The sequence below is a fragment of the Ammodytes marinus genome (genome assembly GCF_949987685.1).
Source record: "Ammodytes marinus genome assembly, chromosome: 13".
NCBI lineage: Eukaryota > Metazoa > Chordata > Actinopteri > Uranoscopiformes > Ammodytidae > Ammodytes > Ammodytes marinus.
In genome coordinates this window covers 946,082-973,139 of record NC_137217.1, presented here as the reverse complement: position 1 = coordinate 973,139, position 27,058 = coordinate 946,082, and the positions used below count along the sequence as shown (strand labels likewise).

The window sequence follows — 27,058 nt, the reverse complement described above, 5'->3', positions numbered from 1 at the left end:
CTGCAGGGTTCTCTGTAAGTCCCACAACACCACCGTCACCTTTCACAGAAGCATTATTCAGCTCATAGGCCTGGTCAATGGCAATAGCTGAAAAGCAGCGTGTTGTTCTCTTCACAGCAACGTTTCCTTTCAGAAACTGCTCATGGACCTCAGGATGTGTATGACCCGCTAGTAGTGTGCTGCTTCCCAGCATAATTTCCCAGCTTAAAACGTATTAAAACATGCAAATAATGTTTGTTTTTCTTAGCTGCTGCGCTGTCCAGCGCTCTATAAATTGACACTAAATTGATAGACAGAACATCTGACAGGTAGTTTTCATCCTTGCGCAGGGTCTGTGATTACACTAGGATCTGTGTATGTGTGTGTGTGTGTTTGACATTTGCCTTGACCGGTAGTTGCTAGTGATTTGTGGCTGTTTTGAATTTGTTCTTGATTATTTGGTCATGTCATGATTTAGACAACGTGGGGTCTTTTCGTGATGCAGCATCTTGTCAAGCTGTGTAATATTACTTGGCCAATGCTCTTGATTGTTTAGTCAACATGTTTAATTCTCAGATGGCAACGCCTCATCTGTCTGGAAGGGTCTAAAACAAATCACAAACTACAAACCAAAACCCCCTCAGACCACGGATAACATTCCCCTTGCAAACGAGCTGAATAAGTTTTACTGCCGTTTCGAGCAACAGTCTGCCCCCCCTACCTCCCTCTCCCTTTCCTCATCCTTCCCCCCTCTCCCCCCCCGTACCCTACCCCTTCTGCCCGCCCACACCTCTCTGTTTCAGTGAGGGAGGTGCATCGCCTGTTCAAGAGGCAGAACCCCCGGAAGGCAGCCGGACCGGACAACGTCTCACCCTCCATCCTGAAGTTTTGTGCTGACCAGCTGTCCCCGGTGTTCAGTGATATCTTCAACTCCTCCCTGGAGCACTGCCAGGTACCAGCCTGCTTCAAGGCCTCCATCATCATTCCTGTCCCTAAAAAGACGAAGATCACAGACCTGAATGACTACAGACCCGTCGCCCTGACCTCTGTGGTCATGAAGGTCTTTGCCTCGTCCTTGCCCACCTGAAGTCCATCACAGACCCTCTCCTAGACCCCCTTCAGTTTGCGTATAGGGCCAACAGGTCCGTGGAAGACGCGGTCAACATGGCTCTACACTACGTCCTGGAACATCTGGACACTGCAGGGACCTACGCCAGAATTCTGTTCCTGGACTTCAGCTCGGCGTTCAACACCATCTTGCCACCGATACTGGAGAGTGGGCTCTCTGCGCTGCAGGTACCTGACTACACCTGCAGCTGGATTACAAATTTCCTATCTAACAGGACCCAGCGGGTGAAGCTCAGGAAGTACATCTCCGAGCCGAGGTCGATCAGCACCGGTTCCCCGCAGAGCTGCGTCCTGTCTCCCCTTCTGTTTTCCCTCTACACCAACTGTGGCACCTCCAGCCACCAGTCGGTCAAGCTCCTCAAATTCGCAGATGACACCACACTGGTAGGGCTTATCTCCAGGGGGGATGAAGCTGCCTACAGGAGCCAGATCGACTCGGTGGTTTCTTGGAGCTATCACAACAACTTAGAGCTAAACGCTCTTAAAACAGTGGAGTTAGTAGTGGACTTCAGGAGGAACCCGCCCCCTCCCCCTCCAATCATACTGGGAGGCACCCCAGTCGCCATAGTGGAGTCATGCAGATTCCTCGGGGTGACGCTCTCTCGGGACCTAAAGTGGGGGCCCAACACCGATGCCCTCACTAAAAAAGCACAGAAACGTTTGTTTTTCCTGAGGCAGCTCAGGAAATTCAAGCTGCCTAAATCCATGCTGGTGATCTTCTACACGGCCATCATTGAGTCCATCATCACCTCTGCCATCATCACCTGGTTCCCCGCTGCAGCGGCCAAGGACAAGGCCAAGCTGCAGCGGGTGATACGCTCGGCGGAGAAGGTGATTGGCTGCCCCTTGCCCCCCCTTGGGGCCATGTTTAACAGCAGGGCTCTGGGGAGGGCCAGGAAGATCATGGCTGACCCCGCACACCCAGGCCACGGTCTATTCGCCCCGCTCCCTTCAGGCAGGAGGTTGCGGTCAATAAGGACTCTTAAAACCAGACATTTGCACAGCTTCTTCCCCACGGCCATCCGACTAATAAATGCACTGCCCCCTCCCCCCTCAGTAACCTAATGGTCTGTTGTTATACACATACTTGATCTCTTGGCACGTTGGCACTTCTTATTGATTATATCATTTATTATTTACTCATTTTTGCACTATATATGTTGGTTTGCACTGTCTTGTCCTGTCTTGCACCTGTCCTATTGTAAACTCCACTGTACCAAATCAAATTCCATACATGTTCACATGTCATGGCAAATAAAGTCTTCTGAATCTGAATCTGATCTGTTTGAGAAACGTTAAATATGCCAACACCGTCAGATGTCAAAAAAAATTATATTCATATAGGCTACATTTTAAAAATATTTTTTGTGGCCTCTTGTCAGTTTTGGTGAATATTTGTGATCACTATACATCTCATGGGTCTAGCATAAATTGAGGGAAAATGTATTTGTGTTTTGGTGTCTTTTTTTATAATACAATTTTCTTATACAAAACCACAAAACAATCACAAACCACATATACAGGTGAAACTCAAAAAATTAGAATATCGTGCAAAAGTTCATTTATTTCAGTAATTCAACCTAAATGGTGAAACTAATATATTATATAGACTCATTACATTCAAAGTGAGATATGGCAAGCCTTTATTTGTTATAATTGTGATTATTATGGCCTACAGCTTATGAAAACCCCAAATTCAAAATCTCAGAAAATTAGAATATTACATAAAATCAATAGAAAAAGGATTTTAAATACAGAAATGTCAGCCCTCTAGAAAGTATAATCATGCATATGTATTAAGTACTTGGTGTGGGCCCCTTTTGCACAAATGATTGCCTAAATGCGGTGTGTCATGGATGCTATCAGTCTGTGGCACTGCTGAGGTGTTATGGAAGCCCAGGTTGCTTTGATAGTGGCCTTCAGCTCGTCTGTATTGTTGGGTCTGGTGTGTATCATCTTCCTCTTGACAATAGTCCATAGTTTCTCTATTGGGTTCAGTTCAGGAGAGTTGTCTGGCCAATCAACACAGTAATACCATGGTCAGTCAACCAGTTACTTGTGGTTTTGGCACTGTGGCACTTGGCACTGTGGACAAGTCTTGCTGGAAAAAGTAATTCAGCATCTCCATAAAGCTTGTCATCAGACAGGAAATATGAAGTGCTCTAAAATCTCCTGGTAGACAGCTATGGTAACTTTGGACTTGATAACACAGTGGACCAACGCCATCAGATGACATGGTGCCTCAAATTATCACTGACTGTTGAAACTTGACAGTGGTCTTCAAGCCCCTTGGATTTTGTGCCCCTCCACTCTTCCTCTAGACTGTGGAACCTTGATTTCCAAATGAAACGCAACATTTTATTTGGATCAGTGATGATTTGAGGTATCATGTCATCTGCTGCTGTTGGTCCACTGTGTTATCAAGTTCAAAGTCACCACAGCCATCTACCAGAAGATTTTAGAGCACTTCATGCTTCTGTCTGTTGACAAGCTTTATGGAGATGACAATTTCCATTTCCAGCTAGACTTGGCACCTGCCCACGGTACCATAAACCACTGGTAACTGGTTGACTGACCATGGTATTACTGTGCATGAATGGCCAGACAACTCTCCTGACCTGAACTCCAGAGAAACTATGGACTATTGTCAAGAGGAAGATGATACACACCAGACCCAACAATACAGACGAGCTGAAGGCCACATCAAAGCAACCTGGGCTTCCATAACACCTCAGCAGTGCCACAGGCTGATAGCATCCATGCCACGCCGCATTTAGGCAATAATTCATGCAAAAGGGGCCCAAACCAAGTACTTAGTATATATGCATGATTATACTTTCTAGAGGGCCGACATTTCTGTATTTAAAATCCTTTTTTTATTGATTTTATGTAATATTCTAATTTTCTGAGATTTTGAATTTGGGGTTTTTATACACTGTAAGCCATAATAATCACAATTATAAAAAATAAAGGCTTCACATATCTCACTTTGCATGTAATGAGTCTGTATAAGATATTATTTTCACCTATAAAGTTGAATTACTGAAATAAATGAACTTTTGCACGATATTCTAATTTTTCGAGTTTCACCTGTACATACACCCAGAGCCGGCCCGAGGCATAAGCAAACTTTTGTGTGTTTGATATCAACATCATGAAAAAAGGATTACAACGTTACAACGTTTTGGTCTGGATGATTGAACCCTTCTCTTTGGACACACTGTTTTGGACGTCCTGAGAAGATAACAAGTGTCATATATTTGACATAATTATGATACAATTACATTTAAGGGGATAATTGCGCTCCAGACATTCTATTCTTAATCCCTTATAACAGGGCTATTCAACCTCCTTAACAAGTGGGCCGAAAAGGAAAACCGCTGGGGGTTCATGGGCCACACATACAGTAAAACATATAATGTTTAATCGCTACAAATAAATCGTACTAAAGTTAGTGTTAACTCAATAGATATAGTACTGCTAAAAGGAATAAACTTGTCAGACGCATTCCTTTCTTCTTCACTTGTAATCGCATCATTAAAGATATTTTTTTTTAGGTGAAATGGGGCAGAGAGGGGAGTGACATGCAGAGAACGACCGCGGGTGGGAATCGAACCCGGGTCCGCTGCTGGGCCCGGCCCGGGGACGCCTTACCAACTGAGCTAAAGGCGCCCCCTGTAATCGCATCATTATAACAATTTTTGTTCTTACATATTTTTGACACATTTGTAATAACAATTGTTGTTCTTACATATTTTGGACACATTCTTATGATTCAACAATGTTGTTGGAATCATCACAAAACAGAACTACTGTACATATGAGACAGTTTGAGCCTGTTTCAGTCAGTGAGAGAAATTGCACTGCCTTGATTTAGCTATTTCAGCTTAGTTTGGCTCATAAGTTGTACGGCCAATCCTGAGACACTCATGCAGCTTCATAAACCAGCCTCTTAGACATGTGTAAAACTGATTTACTGCATTTGTTTTATTTATCATATTACACCATGTATTACACACGCGAACCAGATTTGTAGACAACAATTTTCCTTAAAAATAAAAATAAAAATAATAACAAAAATAAATGTTAGTCTGCAGGCAACCTCTTGCGGGCCAGAAAAAAAATAAGAATGGTCGTATTCGGCCCACGGGCCGCTAGTTGAATAGGCCTGCCTTATAACATCTACAATTTTAAATATGTTTACTTTTGAAGATAACAGCAGTTAATATTGCTTCTCAAGAATCACTGATACATTTAAAGATGTGTTGTTCCTTACTGTGCAGGTCTCATGGTTGCTGGCTCTGTGTGGCAGGATGAAGGCAGCGCTGCTGAGCGGCCCGCTGCACGAGTCTGCAGCTTGAGTGAAGTCTAAGCAGCTGGTCAGGATCACAAAGTAGTGTGTGGGGATGGGGATTGTCCCACTTACATACCTGCAATAAAGGTTATACAGAAGACTCCAGTTTAACTTGTGTTTTTGTAATAAATAAGCAAACCTTTTTCCATTTCTTCATTGAAGCGGTATCCTGATAAACAATGCTTAAACATAAGATATTTTATGTTGTAATGTAATTGGTATTAATGAAAAAAAAAAAAAAAAACAATACTGGCAATGCACAATTGAGTGCGCTAGGACTGATACTGAAGGCTGATTTTAACAACATCAGCATGTGACACTGGATTGTAATATTATCAGTCACATATTATGCTAAATGCACTATTTAAATGTGTTCCAACATATCCATGGGTCCACGGTGTGCCTAGAGACTGCCAAAATATAAAAAAAATAACAATCTCTCCTTTTCTCACTCTCCCCCTTTCTGAAACCCCCACCCCTCCCCCCCAATGTACTCCGTTCAGAATTCTCGCGGTTTATGACGTCATAAACTGCACAGCCACATCCCCATATTTTCTTTATATGTCCATGCTTCCCCCCCCCCCCCCACATTAGCAGTAGTCTATTATAACCCCACCCCCCATTTCTTATTGGTCCACGGCCCCGAGATCCGATGGAAAATTTTCCAAGTGACAGCCATGTTGCTTTCCCCGCTAAGCGACAAGATGCCCATAGTAGCCTACAGCCTGAATGTTACATACACCAACACAGAATGCTTTTGCTCATACTCCACTAATTTATCTTAACCACAGCAGTCTATGCCTCGTTTTTAATAACACAACGGATAGGAAGCTACTTGTGGGTTTTTTCAAACAGTGAAACTGAAAGAAATGTTTTTATTGGTATTTTTGCCTGACTGGTGTATAGCTATTTATCTTTGGGACAAGCATTCAGCTTTTGCTCATAAAAACATAATTCTATTACCCACACCAGTCTGGAAATGCCTCGTTTTTAACAGGACAAAGGATTGGAACTTAATAGTGTGGAAGTCAACTTTGAAGATATTTTTTTCACTGATTTGTGTGGTATTTTTAGCCGGTAGCTTCCGAGCTAGCTTCGAGACAAGCATTCAGCTTTTGCTCATAAAAACATAATTCTATTGCCCACACCAGTCTGGAAATGCCTCGTTTTTAACAGGACAAAGGATTGGAACTTAATAGTGTGGAAGTCAACTTTGAAGATATTTTTTTCACTGATTTGTGTGGTATTTTTAGCTGGTAGCTTCCGAGCTAGCTTCGAGACAAGCATTCAGCTTTTGCTCATAAAAACATAATTCTATTACCCAAACCAGTCAGGAAATGCCTCGTTTTTAACAGGACAAAGGATTGGAACTAAATAGTGTGGAATTCAACTTTGAAGATATTTTTTCACTGATTTTAGTGGTATTTTTAGTTTATTTTATCGTCTGAGTCTTATTTTTAGCGTTAGCGCCCATGTAGCTTCGGTTGTAGCACCAAGTTTTGCTCATAACACGCTGTTTATATTCCCCACAGCAGTCTGAAAATGACTCGTTTTTAACATGACAAAGGATGGGAAGATATTCCTGTAGAAATCAAACTTTGAAGCTACTGTTTTCACTGGTTTTAATCATGTCAGGTCATGTCAAACTGTTCTCAAAGTATGGCTTAGCTCCGGCCGGGTAAACACTGTGTTCGCGGTCACGCAGTGTCTCTCTAGTATCACGAGAGCACGGCAGAGACGGTGGGAGAGCCCCATGGACATATAAAGAAAGCCCGGCAGAGAGGTGGGAGGGGCCAGCCAGATCGCACAAATATAGGTCATCCTGAGACCAGAGGACAATCAGGGTATAGAGGCTTGCTACAATAAATGATCTAAACGGGTTTTTCAGCAAACATCTAAAAAAATAAGTATTAGGGACTACTTAGACCATATAAAATTGACAGCAAAGTGCATAATATGTGAGCCTTAAATCATTATGCCCAGAATTCTGTGCTACCACAAATGTATATAAAAAGGCATTTGAATGAAAATCTAAATTAATGTTGGTACTCTTGAATCTTCTCAGCTGTGTCCCTGAAACCATTATAGTCGTGGTCAAATATGGGTCCACTGAGCACGTTCAAGCCGTTTCTCTCAGTCGCATATTTCTTCACCAGCACTTTCTGGAAGTAAGCCCATATTCCTGACAGGAAAGAGGAAGAGAGCAAGAAGAAAGAAAACAAACAGTGGGAAAACAGTGAGATTGAAACATGAGAGGTGAAAAAGACACAGCACAAATGTGTATTTATCAGTGAATCTGTGATCATTATTTGGTCAAAATCAGAACATCATCAGGTTGAACAGGTAAAGAAGGTTCCTCTTACTCTTGAATGCAGGATACATGGGAACAGTGTTGGTGATGAAGACAGCATCATATTTTTTGTCTATGGTTGAGGACAATTCTGTCAATACACAAAAAAAATATGATTAACTGTTTGAGGCGTAGTAATGTTGAAAAGAATTTGGGCAATTTTTCAGCATGATTTCTTTGTTTGAAACTTGTAATAGAATGAGCCATATAATACAGGACCTGCATTGTCTAAAATGTATAGAAAGAATAGTGTCAAAAGCATAATTGTGAATGTGTGAATCAATAGTGTAGGGGACAAAATATTACATTTAAAATGAAAATGAATAAAATTCAAAATATTTCTTTTATTCTTTTCAGCAAATCAGCAGTACTTACGTGGTGGGTAGAGGAAGGCAAATGTGATCCGTTTATCTGCTCTGTAGTTGGTACAAGACTGGCTGTAGGCCGGAGGGACTCTGGTGTCAGGTCTCACACAGTTGGTCAGGGCTTCAGGCAGAGGAGACACTTCCACCTTAAGGACCACACACACACACACACACACACACACACACACACACACACACACACACACACACACACACACACACACACACACAGGACACAGGTCAACTGGTATCTTTCTATGAATAACATATAATATAGATTATATACAACATAATGTATACTTTTTTTTAATCGCACTATTAACTGTAGGCAGCCTGAGCTGATTGAAGAGAAAGCTATGGGACTGGGCAACCTGGAAGGTGGTAGTCCAGAGCTATATACTATACACACTATATAGATACCGTATATAGTCTTTCCACTATTGTCCCTGATGTCCAGCTGGGTGAAAATAGTCGAGGTCACGACCCTGCTAGGGGGGTCCGGGGGTATGCCCCCCCGGGAGATTTTTTTTAAATCTTTTTAAAGTGAAATGCATGAATCCGGTGCACTTTGAGAGGAAAATTAAGAGGCTAAATCTGAGTAATTTTGTGTGAACAAATAATTTGGAGACACTGGGTCGGATGAATTAGAAGCTATTGAAGAAAGACACATGGATTTTCCATAGAAATATATATTTGAAATAAAATATTATGCAGGGTCCTCTGGGATGGGCTTGGTGCTCTTTTTCTTTTACGGGACATATTTTTATGTAATATAATGAATTAATTTAAATGCAGTGATTACATACTACATACTTTACATTTACATAATATGATGTTGATATCAAACACACAAACTAAAAAAAAACGAAATAAAAAAAAAATTGGGGGGAGGCCCTGGCAGTCGTGACCCTAAGCGACCGCTCATTTTGCTTATGCCTCGGACCGGCTCTGCTGACGAGTGACCACTATAAGCGGGTGGGTAACTTGGAGTTCAGGCTGTCCTGCCCACCCAATAATACAATTAGAAGCAATGCATGGTAATGGTATATTCTTTAGTATTAATTAATTGTCTGAATTTTATTTGACATTTTCTTGGACAGCGAATGAACAGGTCCGTCCGATAGTGGGTCTGGACTTCCACCTAAAAAAAAATATATATTTATTCTTTTGATTGGGTGGGCACAGCCCACATTTGGGTGGGCACGGCCCACCCTGGCCCCTGGCTACCGCCGGCCCTGTCCCCCCTCCTCTTCTTCGATTGGTCCGTTCCCTCTCCTTTCCTCTGATTAGTCCATTCCGCTCTCATGTCCTCTGATTTGTCCCTTACGTTTCCTCTTCTCTGATTGGTCCATTCACTGCCCTTTCATCTGATGTGTTCGTTTCCTCTCCTGTCCTCCGATTGCGCCGTTTATCTCCCCTCTCCTGTCCTCTTATTAGTCCATTTAGTCTCCTCTCATTTGATTGGTCCGATTCCCTGTCTTCTCTTTTGTCCATTCCTTCTCCTCTCCTTTACATTAATTGGTCCGTTCCCCCATCCTCTCCTCCAATTTGTTTGTTCCCTCTCCTTTCCTCTGATTTGTCCATTCCCTCTCCTCTCCTCTGATCTGTTTTAATCTCTTCTCCTTGATCGGCCCGTTCCCCTCTCCTGTCCTCTGATTTGTCTGTTCCGTCTCTTATCCTTTCCTCTGATTGATCCGTTCCCCCCTCCTCTCCTCCGATTGGTCCGTTACCTCTATTGTCCTCTGATTGGTCCATTCCCTCTCCTCTCCACTGATTGTTCGTTCCTCTCTCCTTTGATTAGTCTTTTCCCATCTCCTCTCCTCTGAGGTCCATTCCCCCCCTCCTGTCTTCTTATGGGTCCGTTCCTTCCCCTTTCCTGTCCTCCGATTGGTCGGTTTCCTCTCCTCTCCTCTCTTCTCCTCTGATTTGGTAATTTGTCTCCTTACCTCTGATTGGTCCGTTCCCTTCCCTCTCCTATTCACTGATTGGTTGGTTTCCCTCTCTAGCTCTCTGATTGGTCCATTCCCTCTCCTGTCCTCTGATTGGTCTGTTCCCTCCCATCATCTGATTGGTCCGTCCCTCTCCTTTCTTCTGATTGGTCCATTCCACTCTCCTGTACTCTGATTTGTACCTTACGTCTCCTCACCTGTTTGGTCCGTTCCCTGCCCTCTTCTCTGATTGATGTGTTCCCTCTCCTCTCCTCTGATCTTTTTAATCTCTTCTCCTTGATCGGCCCGTTCCCCTCTCCTGTCCTCTGATTTGTCCGTTCCCTCTCTTATCCTTTCCTCTGATTGATCCGATCCCCCTCCTCTCCTCCGATTGGTCCGTTACCTCTCTTGTCCTCTGATTGGTCCTTTCCTTCCCGGTACTGTCCTCTGATCGGTCCATTCCCTCTCCTCTCCACTGATTGTTCGTTCCTCTCTCCTTTGATTAGTCTTTTCCCATCTCCTATCCTCTGAGGTCCATTCCCCCCTCCTGTCTTCTTATGAGTCCGTTCCTTCCCCTTTCCTGTCCTCTAATTGGTTCGTTCCTCACTCCTCTACTCTGATTAGTCCATTCCCTCCCCTTTTCTGTCCTCCAGATGGTCCGTTCCCTCTCTTCTCCTCTGAATGGTCCGTTCCCTTCCCTCTCCTATTCAATGATTGGTCGGTTTCCCTTTCTTGTCCTCTGATTGGTTCATTCCCCTCTCCTGTCTTCTGATTTGTGTGTTCCCTCACCTTTCCTCTCTTTGGTCCATTCCCCTCGCCTTTCCTCCGATTGGTCCGTTCCCTCACCTGTCCTCTCATTGGTCCGTTCCCCAAACCTCTCCTCTCCTTTGATTGGTCCTTTCCTTCCCCTCTCCTGTCCTCTGATTAGTCCTTTTCTCTCTCCTCTCCTCTGATTGGTCCGTTTTTATCTCCTCTCCTTGATCGGCCCGTTCCCCTCTCCTGTCCTCTGATTTGTCTGTTCCCTCTCTTATCCTTTCCTCTGATTGATCCGTTCCCCCTTCGTCTCCTCCGATTGGTCCGTTACCTCTCTTGTCCTCTGATTGGTCCATTCCCTCTCCTCTCCTCTGATTGTTCGTTCCTCTCTCCTTTGATTAGTATTTTCCCATGTTCCCATAATGTTTTTGGTAATTTAGTTTGAAAACTAGGTTTGTAAAGTAACAAATGGCTCATCCGCCAATAAAAATGCTTTTATTCTTCTGTGTAATGAACTGTAGCCTATGTATTGCACATTTATAGCACTTTTCATAACACAAATCAAGGTAGCCTAAGAGGAGGGACCAAGTAACCCAGATGTTTTATTTTAGCCTAGTAGTTTGCATTGGTGTTGAACTGTTCCCTAATTTTTTTCTTCTTTGAATAAAGCCTAATGCTGCTAGTAAAATATCACCAGCCATTCATCCCTCAATAGTAGACATGATATAGAATAATTACCTTTATTACAGTTTAACCAAATGTCTTAACAATAGGCTACAGGAGATATTTGAAAGCACTATACACATGAATTGGAGGCTATTCAATAAAATGTGTGTCAGCGAAACCGTGAATGTTCTCTTTTACTTTACATAAAAATGAATGCAGAAAAGGCACACATTGCTTCATAAAAATTCACCAGAATGCAGGAAATTAAGTGTATAATGCTCAAAATGTTCTGGGGGGGGACCCCCACTTATAATGTGTCCACACCCAATGTTTAATTAAAACCTGTCCTACGACTTTGCAATTCATGAATTTGTTTATTTTAGTAAGATTTTTTTATGTTTTATCACATTTTCCAATTGTCTTTATTTCTGATTTATTATGAACAATATATAAACTTGCAGGACACTAGCAAAAATGAGTGGGTGGGAGAGAGGACACGGTTTTGGGTCCCTCGGACAAAAAATCTCACTCCAAACTTTTGGTGAAACTTGGCAGCCCTGATTAATCTGAATGTAGAGCATGTTCACGATGTGTAAGGTGGCCGCCCATATGAACAAACGAGGGCTGAGAACAAGGCTACTGACCAGATAAATGATCGATCCAACGTAAAATCATCAGTTCGATAAATGAAAAAAACATCCCGATGGAGATTTCTATGGAGTGATTTTGCTTTAAACTGTACAGGGACGCGTTGTAACAGTGACTCTTTCTTCAGTCGGAGCTGCAGAGTAACAACTCAGGGTAGCTCTAACCACCTCCGGAGCAGGTTGGACCCACGGCATATGTTGCCGCAGTAACTGACTCTCGGTTGCGCTGAACCTGCTACCTGAAACGGAAAACCGAGAGTTTCCACTAACTCAGAGCGACCAAACTCTGGGTTGCCTCAAAACCAGCTACCTGAAACAGGGCTCTGGTATGCTATGCAGTTGGATTAGATACAAAGACAAAGGGTTAAATATAAGTAAAATTAAGGCAATAATCACACATGAGCAGAAGGGTGCTTTTAACATGGCCACCAGGTACACAAGACAAAAAAGGTTGCTGCACTAGGCCATTCTACGTAATCGTACGTAACGTACGTAATCAAAAATATATTTCATATTGGTGTATGAACTGAAACTTAACAACATTATCCAGCATACTGTCTTTTACCTTTGCCGAAGTAGTTTAATGGGCCCAGTAAATATTTAAAATCAGGTATAATCAGGGTAAAGAGCAACAGATGAACAGTACCTGTCTGCTAACGGTGTAAGACGTCCAGAGAGGCATGGAGAGAGCCTCGCTGTAGCCACTAATGAAGTCACTGTGGTGGAGGAGAAAGTATTTGGTACGGAAGAGAACAGCTGGTCGACCGTACGGCAGATTCCTACTGTCTAAGAGATGAAGAGCAGAGAGGGACAGCACAGCTATACTATGGAACAGAACACAATTACCAAACACTGTCAGTTACACTGAGGGGTATGACATGACAAGGAGACATGATCCATCATGGGATTAGGATATACTCTTAACCTGGAGGATCATTTACTGTATGTTACAATTATAATATTACACTATTCCAATATTATTATTTTATGCCCATATAGTTGGAATAAAATATTTTTGACCTTCTCATGAAATGATTGTGACAATGTGATTTATTCTTGATGGATAAATTGTATATCTTCTCAGAACTTTATAGATCAATCTCACAGTGAGAATTAAACCACAATTAATCTTTGTAAACTGTGTTTTCAGGCTTAAAGCTGCAGTTGAGAGTTTCAGCCGTAGGGATTCCAACGTCTGTTTTCCCAACGCTCTACCTGCTGTAGCTCCTCCCTCCGAACAACAGCTATGCGCGTTCATGTTGCTCCTAATCTGGCGCTTCATCATTTTGTGTCAAAAATGGTTCAAAGTGCCCAACGCACCTAGTGCCCCCCCCCCCCGATATATTTATTCCCCTAATCAACCATGGCTGCGATCAGACCCGACACAACAGCGATCATGTCCGCACAAAAACAACAACAACACAGCCAACAGCAACTGAACGGAACAAATAGCCTTAAAACAGCATTGCAGATTCACACAAACAGCAAGGGAGCACCATACCAAACACATTTACAGCAGCATTGTGTGCACAGCAGTAAAAAATAAAGGCAAGTAGCCTACATTACCCTACCTGGCTGTGACGGGACCGTGGCTGGCGTAGATAAACACCGGTGCTTCGCTGTACTTTTCGTGAAAGTTCCCCGGATTTAGCCGTTATGTTTGGGTTCATTATATGGAGGTGGTGGCTGCACACAACCGGGTGAGTTAACTAATGCTATCTGACCGGTGCTAACTTGGTTTATCGGCTAAAGCACAGCCGCACATATTCACTGAATTAACCAGGAAGCCCATTATCCTGGCTCACTTTCCACACGTCCTCTAACCCCGAGCGGCTTCATACAGCAACAGCCGCCCGCAAATACATTTCCTCCTCGGTGTTTCTCAGCCTCTGTGTACACACTGTCCTACCACCGTGTTAGTTGTTGTTATCCGGGGAATGGTAAATTGAGGGTTTGTTGCATAGATAGTATAGTATAGTTTGTTGGTGAACACATTGCTATTCGCTGTCCGCCGTAGTAGGGCCAAACAGTAGTGTCAGACTGCTAGGGTCGCGAACGCTCACACAACTGACGCATCAACGTCGTTGCCAAGTGAACGGACAGTCCCACAGGCAATAAGAACGGAGAATCTAAGCCTCGCTCTGATTGGTCAAAATTAACATGAGCGGTGGCAATTTTTGGGGGCAGCACACAGAGGCAGGGGGGAGCAAAGTGATGAAAAAATATTTTCAGACCACTTCACCTACATATAGCTGAATGGCTATTATGACAGTTTTGCCAAATATTACAGTGAAAAAATTATCAACTCTGTTTGCAGCTTTGTCAATTGAACACAAAACACAAATGTGAGGGTGTTTCATGCATAGGAATTTCCAATATTACTATTTCAAATGTCACTCACTCACTAATATTGAGTATGGCCCCCCTTACATGCATTACAGCTTGGGCACTAACAAGATGACACAGAAGACCACATACAGCACCTGTAGTGAGATCATTTCTTATTGCAGAGGAGGTACAGCAGATGCCATGGCTTGCTTGCCCCATTTTGTTTAAACCTGAAAACACACTTTGCAAAGGTTAATTGTGGTTTAATTCTCACTGTGAGATTGATCAATAAAGTTCTGAGAAGATATACACTTTATCCATCAAGAATAAATCACAATAATTTCATGAGAAGAGGTCAAAAATATTTTATTCCAAGTTTTTGGGCGACTGTATTTCAAATGACAATAACTCAGTACGTAGACACATTTTACACACACTATAGATAGACTTAATTTACTTGAAAAAAATAAGTATGGCCAGATTTAATATGGCTGCATATCTGTAAATGTTTTCATTTCAACAGGATTAATAGTGTGTGATAGTTATTTCACTTATTTTACTTCAATATTGAACAGGTCATTGTTTATGAAAGACTAACCATCCATAGCTTGCCTCAGTCGCTGGTTTAGCTCCTCCACTTTGTTCTGTAAGAGACAGAGCCAGAGTGACTCCAGGTTATAGCCTCGTACAAGGGTCACTTTCAAACCTCTCTGGCCCCTACCTTTTACACGCAACTGCAAAAAGATCGGAGATTGAAACAATCTCTTGCCAGAGATGTACATGGGAATCACAAACACAGAATAGATAAAGTTTCACTGCGGATAAAGCCTGTGTCAAATTCACTTCCAATCCAATCAATTCAGGATGCAGATCCCCAAAAATATCATCAACATCTACATCTAGACTGAAACAGTTATCAAATGTATATGTCTCTATGAAAAGAAGGGCTACCTTTTTCATTAGCAAATGAATTACAATTGGGTCAAATGAATTGTCTGGCTTGCAGGTGAACTGACTCCAGCTCTGCAGTAGAAAGCAAAAAAAGCAACTGGGTTATTTTAGCTTTTGAGGAGGCGGAAGGAAGACACACCAAAGCAATCAGGTATTCAGATACATTTTTACTAGTGCTGTCAAACGATTCAAATATTTAATATTAATTGCATTAATGTCATAGTTAACTCGCGATTAATCACATTTTGATTTATTCTAGCCTGAATGTCCCTTGATTTCTTTTTGACCCATAATTTTTTCTCATTTTAATGCTCTTATCACCCATTCTAATTATGATATTTTAGAAGAAATACACTGAATTACAATTGTGTAATTCAGTGTATTTCTTCTAAAATATCATAATTTGCAATTCAGTGCAAATAACAATATAGACCCCCCCAGGCTTCAGTCGCCCTTCGTAGCGAACATTTAAGTGAAAATTAATGACTGGCGGTTGCCACTAACATTCATGGAGGTTTTGGTGTGCGCGCAGGGTTATAAGTAAGACTTTTGCAAATGACAGGCTTTCTTTTCTGTTCTTTTCCGCGTAGTCTCAGAGTCACACACGGAAGAGGATACTAGTGAAGGTCGCGCAGCTGAGCTAGGAAGTGCTAGGTTCCGGTTTCTGCTTCAAAATAAAAGTCAGAATTGACTTGCCGTTTTGCCATAGATAGTAAAAGCATTTTGCCAGTTAAATGATTTTAATATGAAATTACGCTGTAGGACATGCTCCGTTTGAATTGACAGTAATGTATAATTTGTGGTGTTTCAGTTGTTCTAACATTACTAGTTGATACAACAGCATGTGAAAAAACCACAACGTTTCCTAGGCCATGACGAGCGTTAATCGCGCGATAAAAAAATTGACGGCGTTAAAATGGGTTTGCGTTAACGCCGTTAATAACGCGTTAAACTGACAGCACTAATTTTTACAAGTCAAGCAGGCTCATTCACAAACTCACAGACAAGCAAAAATTATCAAATAACCATGGATGACAGGCCCATGCAGGCGATTCTTTTTACAGATCTACTGTGTAAAAAACAAGTTAAACTGCAATGCAAAATCAACAGAAAAGTGTATAAAGAATATCGAACACATCATCTGTATTTAAAAGCCCTTTAGTCCCTAGCTGTGCCATGTTAAGAATGTATGATGGATGTACTGCTTTTTAAAATTAACATAACAGGACAACACACAGCTGGCCTTTCCAAACTGTAGAGCAGATCCTTTGTAGTATAAATGTGCAAACATTTTAGAAATCGGTTCATCCTAGCCTGACAAAAGGTAGAAAGAGTGTTTTACGGTCTCACTGTCTAACTATACATTTTTACATGTGTGACATCACACATGGTAAAATGCAGGGCTAGGATTAACAGGACAGCTGGGCCAAGGGAAGACTGGGGAAAGACTGAGGGAAGAAAAACCTCATTAATAAAAGCGATTTTATAATGATAGAACTCCGTTTCCGTATGGGTGAAGTATTGCTTTAAGGGTTCAGTGTCTCTCTGCCCAGGGACAGGCGGTGGGGATCAAACTATAAACCCTAAGATCAGTAGACCACAGTGACACCTGCTGAGACACAACCACCCAGGTTTTTCAGCTTGGGGTTTAAGCCGAAAACCCCGGGCGGCTGTAAAGGAGTTCAGGAGAAACTCTAATCTCTGGCATTCAGGATTGTTTGCTCTCAAATACCAGATTTGTCCCAGTTAGGTACATTATGTAATACACTAAATGTTAAGTTAAATTTGTTGGTGCCTCTATTCTATTATTTACGGTAGCCATTTCCCTATTATCAAGGAGCGTACAGTTGTGACATATTTTGTGTGTGCAGAGAGTCTGTTGTGGCGATGCTGTAATGCAATGCTGTTGAGAGCGATAAATAAATGGACTAAACAAGTTGAAAGAGAACAATCATTCAAGTTTAACATGGTAGCAGAGGATGGCTAAGAACTACAATTTGCCTTCGACGAAGGGAAGTCCTTCAAGAATTGGAAAAATTAAGTGTACATGTGGAAACATATACAGTGGAGGAAATAAGTGTTTGATCCCTCACTGATTTTGTAAGTTTGCCTACTTACAATGAAATGAACGGTCTATAATTTAAATGGAAAATCCAGAAAATCACATAAAAAAAGATAGAAATTATTTTGCATTTCATTGAGTGAAATAAGTATTTGATCCCCTATCAAAACATTGCTTAGTACTTGGTGGACAAACCCTTGTTGGCAAGTACAGAGGTCAGACGTGTCTTGTAGTTGATGACCAAGTTTGCACTAGTGTTGTTTTTGGCGGCCTGTTTTAAGTTTATTAGTTTTAGTCTAGTCTTTGTGTCAAACTGTCATTTTAGTTTTTATTAGTCTTAGTCACGTTTAAACTCTTTTTAGTCTAGTCAAGTTTCAGTTGACTAAAAATCTTGAGCATTTTAGTCTTCTCTTAGTCAGAATTATCTGGGACTATTTTCGTCTAGTCTTAGTCAACAAAAACTAGTCAATGACATTTGTATTTTAGTCTTTTTAGTAATGCAATTATATTTAACCCAGTTAATTTTCGAATTTTCGGATTCGAATTTCAGCAACGGTTAATTAACGGCCGCAACTTTTTTTTTGTTATAATGCATTAGTTAGCTAAAAATTACAAAAAAGTCATTTTTTCAGACGTTTCAACCGGTTGTTATCGTCCAGTTTTGACTCCGAGGCTACAATCTACATTTGAAAGTGTTCCTGACTGAAATGGACAGCAAATGCGGATTATTTTGTCAGTTGAACTTTCAGCGGTGAGTCCAGTGTTCCGTGACCGCCTCAGAGTGCGTCCCGTTCGGATACAGAGTGATGGCCAGTGCTAACCCCGCAAGCGCTAGCCAAACAGTGTTCTTTTCTTTTAAAAAATAAATACAAAAATGATGACCCCACTCACCCAGGCAGATCCGGAGCTTTCTGTCCTGAAGGCAGAGCTACAGTCTTTAGAGAGCCTTGTTCACAATGTCCTCCAGCGGCAGTCCTCTCTGATCTCCCGGATAGCTGTACTGGAGCATTTTCCGCTCCGAAGCTCTCAGCCGCCGGCTAGTGGCGCTTCTGTTGCTCCGGTCTCTACTCCACCTGCCAACGCTTCATGGTCGTCTGTCGTCAAGAAGGGCAGACAAATTCCCCCTCTTCTCTCGCTGCTCCGCTGGTAGAGCTAGATGGGGCAACTGAACCGGCGGCTAACGCTGCTTTCTCCCGATCCGAGTCACCAGTCCCCAAGGCGGGCGCCAGGATCGCCGCTGTCCACCAGCTCCATTCAGACGTGAGTCCCGTGCTCATCCATCAGAGCCTCTACAAAATGATGTCCCCGAGATCGCTGCAGCTGGCGATGACGTATCCTGTGCAGGTGCTGCTCACTCTCGCAGCTATGCCCCGCCCCTCACATCCAAGCTGTCACTCACATCCAAGCTGTCACTCTACAGAGGGAGCTGTATAAATGAGGAACCAGAGATTCTGATCATAGGGGATTCCATCATCAGATACCTGCAACTTCCTGGTGCCTTCACCTATTGCCTTTCTGGAGGAAAGGTATGTGACATCATGGAGCCATCACCTGCCCTCATCGACCACCACCCTACAGCCCACACTGTCATCTTACACATTGGGACAAATGATGTTATGAACAAACAATCACGCAAACTCTATGCTCAATTAGAGAGTTTGTCCATAACCCTGCAGAGTTTGGGTAAAACCTGCATTTTTTTCGGCCCCACCCCCACTCTGTCTAAAAGCCCTGAGCGCTTCAGTCGCCTCCTGAGTCTTCCTTCTGCTCTTCAAACACATTGGGCTTCATCAGCAACTTTGACTCTTTTTGGACCAGACACAAGCTCTTTAAATCTGACGGCCTCCATCCAAACACCAAAGGTGTAAGAGAATTAACCAATAACTTCATTCAGCACATTGCATTTAATTTGGACTGATATTCACCACAGCATGACCCCATCAGAATAACCTCCATTCAAAAAGACCTGCTCAACATGAATTATACTCCCCTTCCATCTGTGCTACAAACCTTCCTCCAGCTCTGGACATCACACCTGACTGTCCTTTCTCACCTCCAATGACCCATCCATCTGCTGCTTCTAACGCTGGCTCCCTCTACAGGCACAAACCTGTATTGTATGACCCTGAAAAACAAGCCATGCTTCCTAGCTGTAAGCTAAATTCCCAAATCAAGAAAGGGCTTGGGTTTTCTATATTTAAATATTAGAAGTTTATTGCAGCATGATAAATTAGACCATGTAAAGATTTTAGTGTCCCAGGCAGATCCAGATGTCTTGATTCTGACTGAATCCTGGTTAAAGAAGAGTACAGATGACTCTATTGTGGCAATAAATTATTATAACTTATTCAGAATAGACAGAAACACAAGGGGTGGGGGAGTGGCTGTCTATGTAACATCCTGTTATTCTGTAACACTTTTACATGCTGTCTCTGTTCCAAATTGCTTTGAATTTCTCGCGCTAGAATTATCTTTATCGTCAAATGATTGTTTTGTTGTAATTGGTGTGTATAGGCCCCCTTCAGCTACAACTAGCTCCTTAAACGATCTAGCACATATGCTCTCCAGTTATGTAAATAGAGAGGTAATTGTGATGGGTGATTTTAACGTTGATTGGCTTTCTGGTGCCTCTGAATCTTTCAAAGAAATCTGTAGCAACGTTAATCTTACACAATTAATAACTGAGCCCACAAGACCTAATCTAAAAAAATCCAGCAAAATCAACTTTAATCGATTTAATCTTATCAAATAAAATAAATAAAATAGTCTCAGCTGGTGTCTTTGACTTTGGGATTAGTGATCACTGACCAGTGGCCTGTATCAGAAGTATTCATTTAAAAAGATCTCAGCCTAAAATCATAATTAAGCGTAATTTTAAAGGTTTTAATGAGCAAGCCTTTTTAAGTGATCTCCGTCATAGTGACATTCAACTGACTACGGAAATTTCGGATGTTGAGTTAGCCTTAGACTATTTCATCAATACTTTCACCTCAATTATGCACCCCTTAAAAAGCATAGAGTAAAAAATCGATCAAACCCCTGGTTTACAAGTGAACTGTCTGATTTATTTTCCGAGAGAAATAAAGCATGGTCTGTAGCTAGACACTCTGGAGATAATACCAATTGGACTATTTTTAGACACCTATTTTTAGACACCTTAGGAATAAGTGCACATCCATGATTAGGAAAGCCAAATCTGAATACTACCTTGAATTAATCTCCGACTGCTACTCTAACCCTGCACTATTTTGGAAAGCTGTGAACTATAATAAGAACAATTCTAGCACAGTTCCCACTCAGATCAAATTAAATGGTCACACTCTCAATGATCAAAAAGAGATTGGCTTAGCTTTTAATAAACATTTTGTAACTGCTGGTCAACTCTTTCAGAATGGAGGATATACGCCTTCTACCACGAGTAGTAACATACCGCCTGTCTCTCAAACTCCTATTTTCAGCCTTGATCTTCTTCCCACAAGTGTTGTTGTAGACGCACTCCTCGCCATCAACCCCGAGAAGTACATGGGAGAGGACAATTTGGACCCGTTTTCAATCAAGCTCTCTACACATATAATATCAAAACAAATAACCCATATTTTTAATCTTTCAATCTCCTCTGGAATACTTCCTAAAATTTGGAAAAAAGCTCACGTAATTCCTTTACATAAAGGTGGTGACAAAAATAATCTTAATAATTACAGGCCAATTTCCAAACTCCCATGCCTTGCAAAAATTCTAGAATCACTTAATAATCAGTTAAAAACATTTCTAACTAGTGCTTCCATTTTGAGCCCATTCCAATCTGGTTTTAGGGCAGGTCACAGTACTGTCTCTGCTGTGACTTTGGTTGTAGACAACATTGTTACAGCATTAGACAAGAAAAAGCACTGTGCAGCACTTTTTATTGATCTTTCAAAGGCCTTTGATACTGTTGTTAATTCTCTTACTGGGTTTGGTGGTATTGTGGGATGAAAGAAGAAACAGGTGACGCAGTCGAGGAGGCTTCCAGGAACAATTCTCTTTATTTTAAAACAACAAGCTCACACTGCAGTCAAAACGAAGCCAAATGAAAAGTCAAAGTATTTTAGCCAAATTAAAACAGAGGAAGATACAGAGGTCTAGCTAAGTAGAGAGTTCCTTGTCAGATAGAAAAAACCTGCCCTATGGTGTTTGGTGGCTGTTTTAACCTAAGGTCTACATAAACTGATTGGCTATTAAAATCAACAACTATGCCCTTCCCATTCTAACTTATTGCAAGCCTATCCTTAAGAGGGCATTTACAGAAATCTTTAGCTAAACATGGGTGTCCGGTTTGAAGCTCCGGAAGGGACTTCTCCTGAGGACTAACTGACCATGTTTGGACCGTGGCCATTAACTTATTCCGTGCGTTCCCAGATTCTGGAGTAAACACACACCAGACTGAGCTAATCTGGACCATAAAACAGTCGGTTTTAACCTATACAAAACTATACATGATTTAAAGAGGTTTATTCTGGGAGCTACACAGCTCTGCAGCCCACATTCCCATCTCCTCGATGCTAGAGACGGATAGGAGGTTGAAGTCGGCCCTGAAAAAGGCCATATCATAAAATAGTATCAAAATGTGTTAGTACCATAATACACCACACTACTGTTGACCACCATTTGCTTTTACAGAGGCTGCATGACATTGGCTTTGATCATTCTGCATGTAGCTGGTTTAGGGATTATCTCTCTGATAAACAGCAGTCAGTTAAACTCGGAAGATACCAATCTGAGTTTTTAACTGTTACAAATGGTGTCCCACAGGGCTCAATTTTAGGTCCAGTTCTTTTCACAATTTATATAAATAACAATGTTTCATCGCTAAAAAACTGTCACGCCCATCTATACGCTGACGACACAGTACTGTATTGCATTTCCGATTCGGTGCACCAATCTATTCAGAACCTACAAAGTTCTTTTAACACCCTGCAGGACTGTGTACCTCAGGCTTGTTCTTAATATAGACACAACCAAATATATGTGTTTCTCCAGAGCAAGAACTACAAATTTGAATGATTTTAATATTTTTACAAAGAATGGATTTTTAATTGAAAGAGTCACCGAGTACAAATATCTCAGCATCTGGTTAGATGATAAACTCACTTTTAATTTTCATATAAAAAATCTTGTTTGTCGACTACGACAAAAAATTGGCTATTTTTATAGGAACAAAACCACCTTCCCTTTATTTAGTAGGAAAAGGATTATTGAGGCAGTTTTCATGTCTGTCCTTGATTACGGTGATGTGGTTTACCGGCATGCATCACATTCATGTCTTAAACTCCTGGACTCTGTTTTTCACTCTGCTTTAAGGTTCATCACAGGAGATGCTTATGACACACACCATTGTCTTTTATATGAAAAGGTTGGGTGGCCCTCCCTTAAAGAGAGACGTGACGCACATTGGCACATTCTTATTTACAAAGCCTTGACCGGGAAGCTTCCTCGTTATTTAACAGAAACGCTGCAAATTTCAGATGGGCTTTATCAGACCCGCTCCACTGACATGCTTATGCTTTATGTCCCACAAGCCCGGTCTGAGCTGGGAAAGACAGCTTTTAGCTTCAGTGCCCCTGACTCCTGGAACAACTTACAGCAACAAATTAAACTAAATACCTTCATATCATTTAACCAATTTAAACAAACTATCTTAAATCTGCCAAACTCTACCTGTAACTGTTTTAATTAGGCCGTATTGTACTTTTTTACCAATTTAATTTTAATTGCTGCCACTCTTCACCACTGTTTAAATGTTTCAATTGTTTTTTTTTCTCTTCACCTGTTGTTGTGTATTTGATGTATTTGCATTGAATATTTTGTATGTATTGTTGTTTTTCCTTTGAATTTGTTTTGAACTCGACGTCATTGTAAATGAGGGTCACCCCTCAATTGGTCTCTCGAGGATAAATAAAAGTTAAATGAAATGAAAAATAATATAGTACAAGTACCTAGTATAGTACAGACAAAATCAAAATGTTCTTTAAGTCCCCCATTTCACAAGTCAAACAAGGTTATCTTATCTTATTATATTATTTTTACCTTATAGACTCGAGAATACATGCAATTCCAGACACGGAAGACGCTCTGATTGAATTTACAACATATTTATTTGAGCTACCAAACATGTAAGAATGCCGGATTCCTCAACCTGAACAGCAGTCTGGTGGAACTCGGACAGCTTCTCTTTGTGTTTCAAAATCTCCTGTCTAATGACATACATTTATATAAAATAAATAGGCCTAAATAAAATAGCTTCAAATGACAATGCCAGAAAAAAATTGACATTACATTCAAGTTTAATTAGGACAAATTCCCCCTATTCTCTCGCCTGGTCCTGTGCTGTTACACAATTTGTTTGCTCCCCTGGTAGAGCGGAGCAAACGACTACTTGAATGCTAGAGCTACAATAACATAATAACAAAGTGCAAATAAAATGTTTGTGTAGGCCTATGACTTGTATTGCTTGTAAACTGAAGGTGAACCGATAAAAAAATAAATAATAAATAAACACAACTTGGACACAGGCCCTGAAGCTATGAAAAGAGAAAATCACTGTGCTATGGTAATTGTTTAGGTAGTTTTTGTCGCTCATTTCCTAAAAATTCTGGTGAAAAGAGACGAAGTCAGTTCACATGCCAACGTCATGGCTCCCGACCGGCGCTTTCATTGGATTATGCGACAATGTTTTTGCCGAGCACATGATTCAATGTTGCGAATGTTTTGTATGTAAATGTTTATTTGCGCACACAATGCATATGTGATTTGTATTTGGCTGTTTGTGTGTGTTAATGTGTATTATTTGCCAGCTGCGTGCGTCTTAAGGCAATGCTGTTTGCCATGCTGTTGTGTTTGCGCCGCTGTGGACTGTCGCAATTGAGTTTTTTATAGGCTACACCTGTCTGTCATAATATTGATGCGGGCCCTCCCACAAAATCGACGCGCCCCCTGTATAGATTTGCTCTGGCGCCGGGTCTGACACAACCACTCAAAATTTGCGTCCCCTGAGAAAACCCTTATGATCATGGACTAAATAAACAAAGTACTATCTCTTATGGACAACAACACAGTTTCTCTTATGATGTCATAATCAGTGACAGCACATGTCAAAAAGCAGTAAGGCTAACGATAAAATCCATAAAATTAGAGTACACACCAAGCACACACCTCTACAATAATCTGAATGACACTATCTGACATTGCCCTGTTAGCACGCACCGTTGTGATGACAGCAGAGCGCAGATTAGCCTGCTAATAGCCAAAATGGTGAGCGGATATACAGGTCCTTCTCATATAATTAGCATATTGTGATAAAGTTGATTATTTTCCATAATGTAATGATAATAATTGAACTTTCATATATTTTAGATTCATTGCACACCAACTGAAATATGTCAGGTCTTTTGTTGTTTTAATACTGATGATTTTGGCATACAGCTCATGAAAACCCAAAATTCCTATCTCAAAAAATTAGCATATCATGAAAAGGTACTTTAAACGAGCTCTTAACCTAATCATCTGAATCAACTAATTAACTCTAAACACCTGCAAAAGATTCCTGAGGCTTTTAAAAACTCCCAGCCTGGTTCATTACTCAAAACCGCAATCATGGGTGAGACTGCCGACCTGACTGCTGTCCAGAAGGCCATCATTGACACCCTCAAGCAAGAGGGTAAGACACAGAAAGAAATTTCTGAGCGAATAGGCTGTTCCCAGAGTGCTGTATCAAGGCACCTCAGTGGGAAGTCTGTGGGAAGGAAAAAGTGTGGCAGAAAATGCTGCACAACCAGAAGAGGTGACCGGACCCTGAGGAGGATTGTGGAGAAGGGCCGATTCCAGACCTTGGGGTACCTGCGGAAGCAGTGGACTGAGTCTGGAGTAGAAACATCCAGAGCCACCATGTACAGGCGTGTGCAGGAAATGGGCTACAGGTTCCGCATTCCCCAGGTCAAGCCACTTTTGAACCAGAAACAGCGGCAGAAGCGCCTGACCTGGGCTACAGAGAAGCAGCACTGGACTGTTGCTCAGTGGTCCAAAGTACTTTTTTCGGATGAAAGCAAATTTTGCATGTCATTCGGAAATCAAGGTGCCAGAGTCTGGAGGAAGACTGGGGAGAAGGAAATGCCAAAATGCCTGAAGTCCAGTGTCAAGTACCCACAGTCAGTGATGGTCTGGGGTGCCATGTCAGCTGCTGGTGTTGGTCCACTGTGTTTTATCAAAGGCACGGTCAATGCAGCTAGCTATCAGGAGATTTTGGAGCACTTCATGCTTCCATCTGCTGAAAAGCTTTATGGAGATGAAGATTTAACTTTTCAACAAGACCTGGCACCTGCTCACAGTGCCAAAACCACTGGTAAATGGTTTACTGACCATGGTATTACTGTGCTCAATTGGCCTGCCAACTCTCCTGACCTGAACCCCATAGAGAATCTGTGGGATATTGTGAAGAGGAAGTTGAGAGACACCAGACCCAACACTGTGGATGAGTTTAAGGCCGCTATCGAAGCATCCTGGGCCTCCATAACACCTCAGCAGTGCCACAGGCTGATTGCCTCCATGCCACGCCGCATTGAAGCAGTCATTTCTGCGAAAGGATTCCCGACCAAGTATTGAGTGCATAACTGAACATAATTATTTGAAGGTTAACACTTTTCTTTTATTGGTCGGATGAAATATGCAAATTTTTTGAGATAGGGATTTTTGGTTTTTCTTTACTTTTTTGCCAAAATCATCAATATTAAAACAATAAAAGGCTTGAACTACTTCAGTTGTGTGTAATGAATCTAAAATATATGAAAGTATAATGTTTATCAGTACATTACAGAAAATATTGAACTTTATCACAATATGCTAATTATATGAGAAGGACCTGTATATAAACAAGCTTAACACAAAGGTCATGAAGGCAAAAGCAGGGCTGAGGGGACAAAAATATTATTAAGTAACAAAAAAAAAAATATATATAGCCTATATGGCATGTAATGGGAAAGCTATGTGTCCCCCTCCCCTTCTATTTTGTTCCCCCTAACATAACATGAATGAAAGCAGTAGTACACAGTAACACAAGATCCGGGCCACTTATTTTCCCTTTTTTTTTTGTTTTCCCCTTCTAAACATGCATCTAAACACACCCAAAACGTAGCATGGATGAAAGCACATTACCTTAAAATCCAGGGCGTATGTCAGAATAATTGCAAAGGCAGTTACGAACGTACACAGTAGAGTATGCATTATTTACCGTCCGTCTCCAGTCCATATAGTGAAGGCAAACGCTGCTGAATTATTACTCTTTATCAATCCTCTGGTCGTAGAACCTCTGGGCTTCATCAGGTGAGTCTAAGGTGAGCACGTCGTCCCCGTGTGTCACGCGCAGCCTGACAGGGTAGATCAGGTGGAACCGGACGTTCTTTTGGTAAAGGGCTTGTTTTATCCCGTTAAATGCAGCTCGCTTTTTAGCGAGAGCTGCGCTGTGATCTTGAAACATCCTTATGACAGTTCCTCCGTACCGCAGCTCGTGATTCCTTGC

The 27,058-nt window shown here is 41.6% G+C and overlaps 1 protein-coding gene across 1 annotated transcript in view; it reads right to left on the bottom strand.

The window, feature by feature from the left end:
* The window catches only part of enpp2 (ectonucleotide pyrophosphatase/phosphodiesterase 2), a gene marked incomplete at its 5' end in the record, with an annotated part of 223,128 nt that overhangs the window by 9,094 nt on the left and 186,976 nt on the right, over positions 1–27,058 (bottom strand). The window contains 6 exons of the mRNA XM_080038824.1: positions 5,384–5,537; positions 7,511–7,643; positions 7,825–7,902; positions 8,187–8,322; positions 12,817–12,956; positions 15,097–15,142. Of these exons, the coding sequence (XP_079894950.1) occupies positions 5,384–5,537; positions 7,511–7,643; positions 7,825–7,902; positions 8,187–8,322; positions 12,817–12,956; positions 15,097–15,142 (687 nt within the window). The remainder of the gene's footprint in view (positions 1–5,383; positions 5,538–7,510; positions 7,644–7,824; positions 7,903–8,186; positions 8,323–12,816; positions 12,957–15,096; positions 15,143–27,058) is intronic.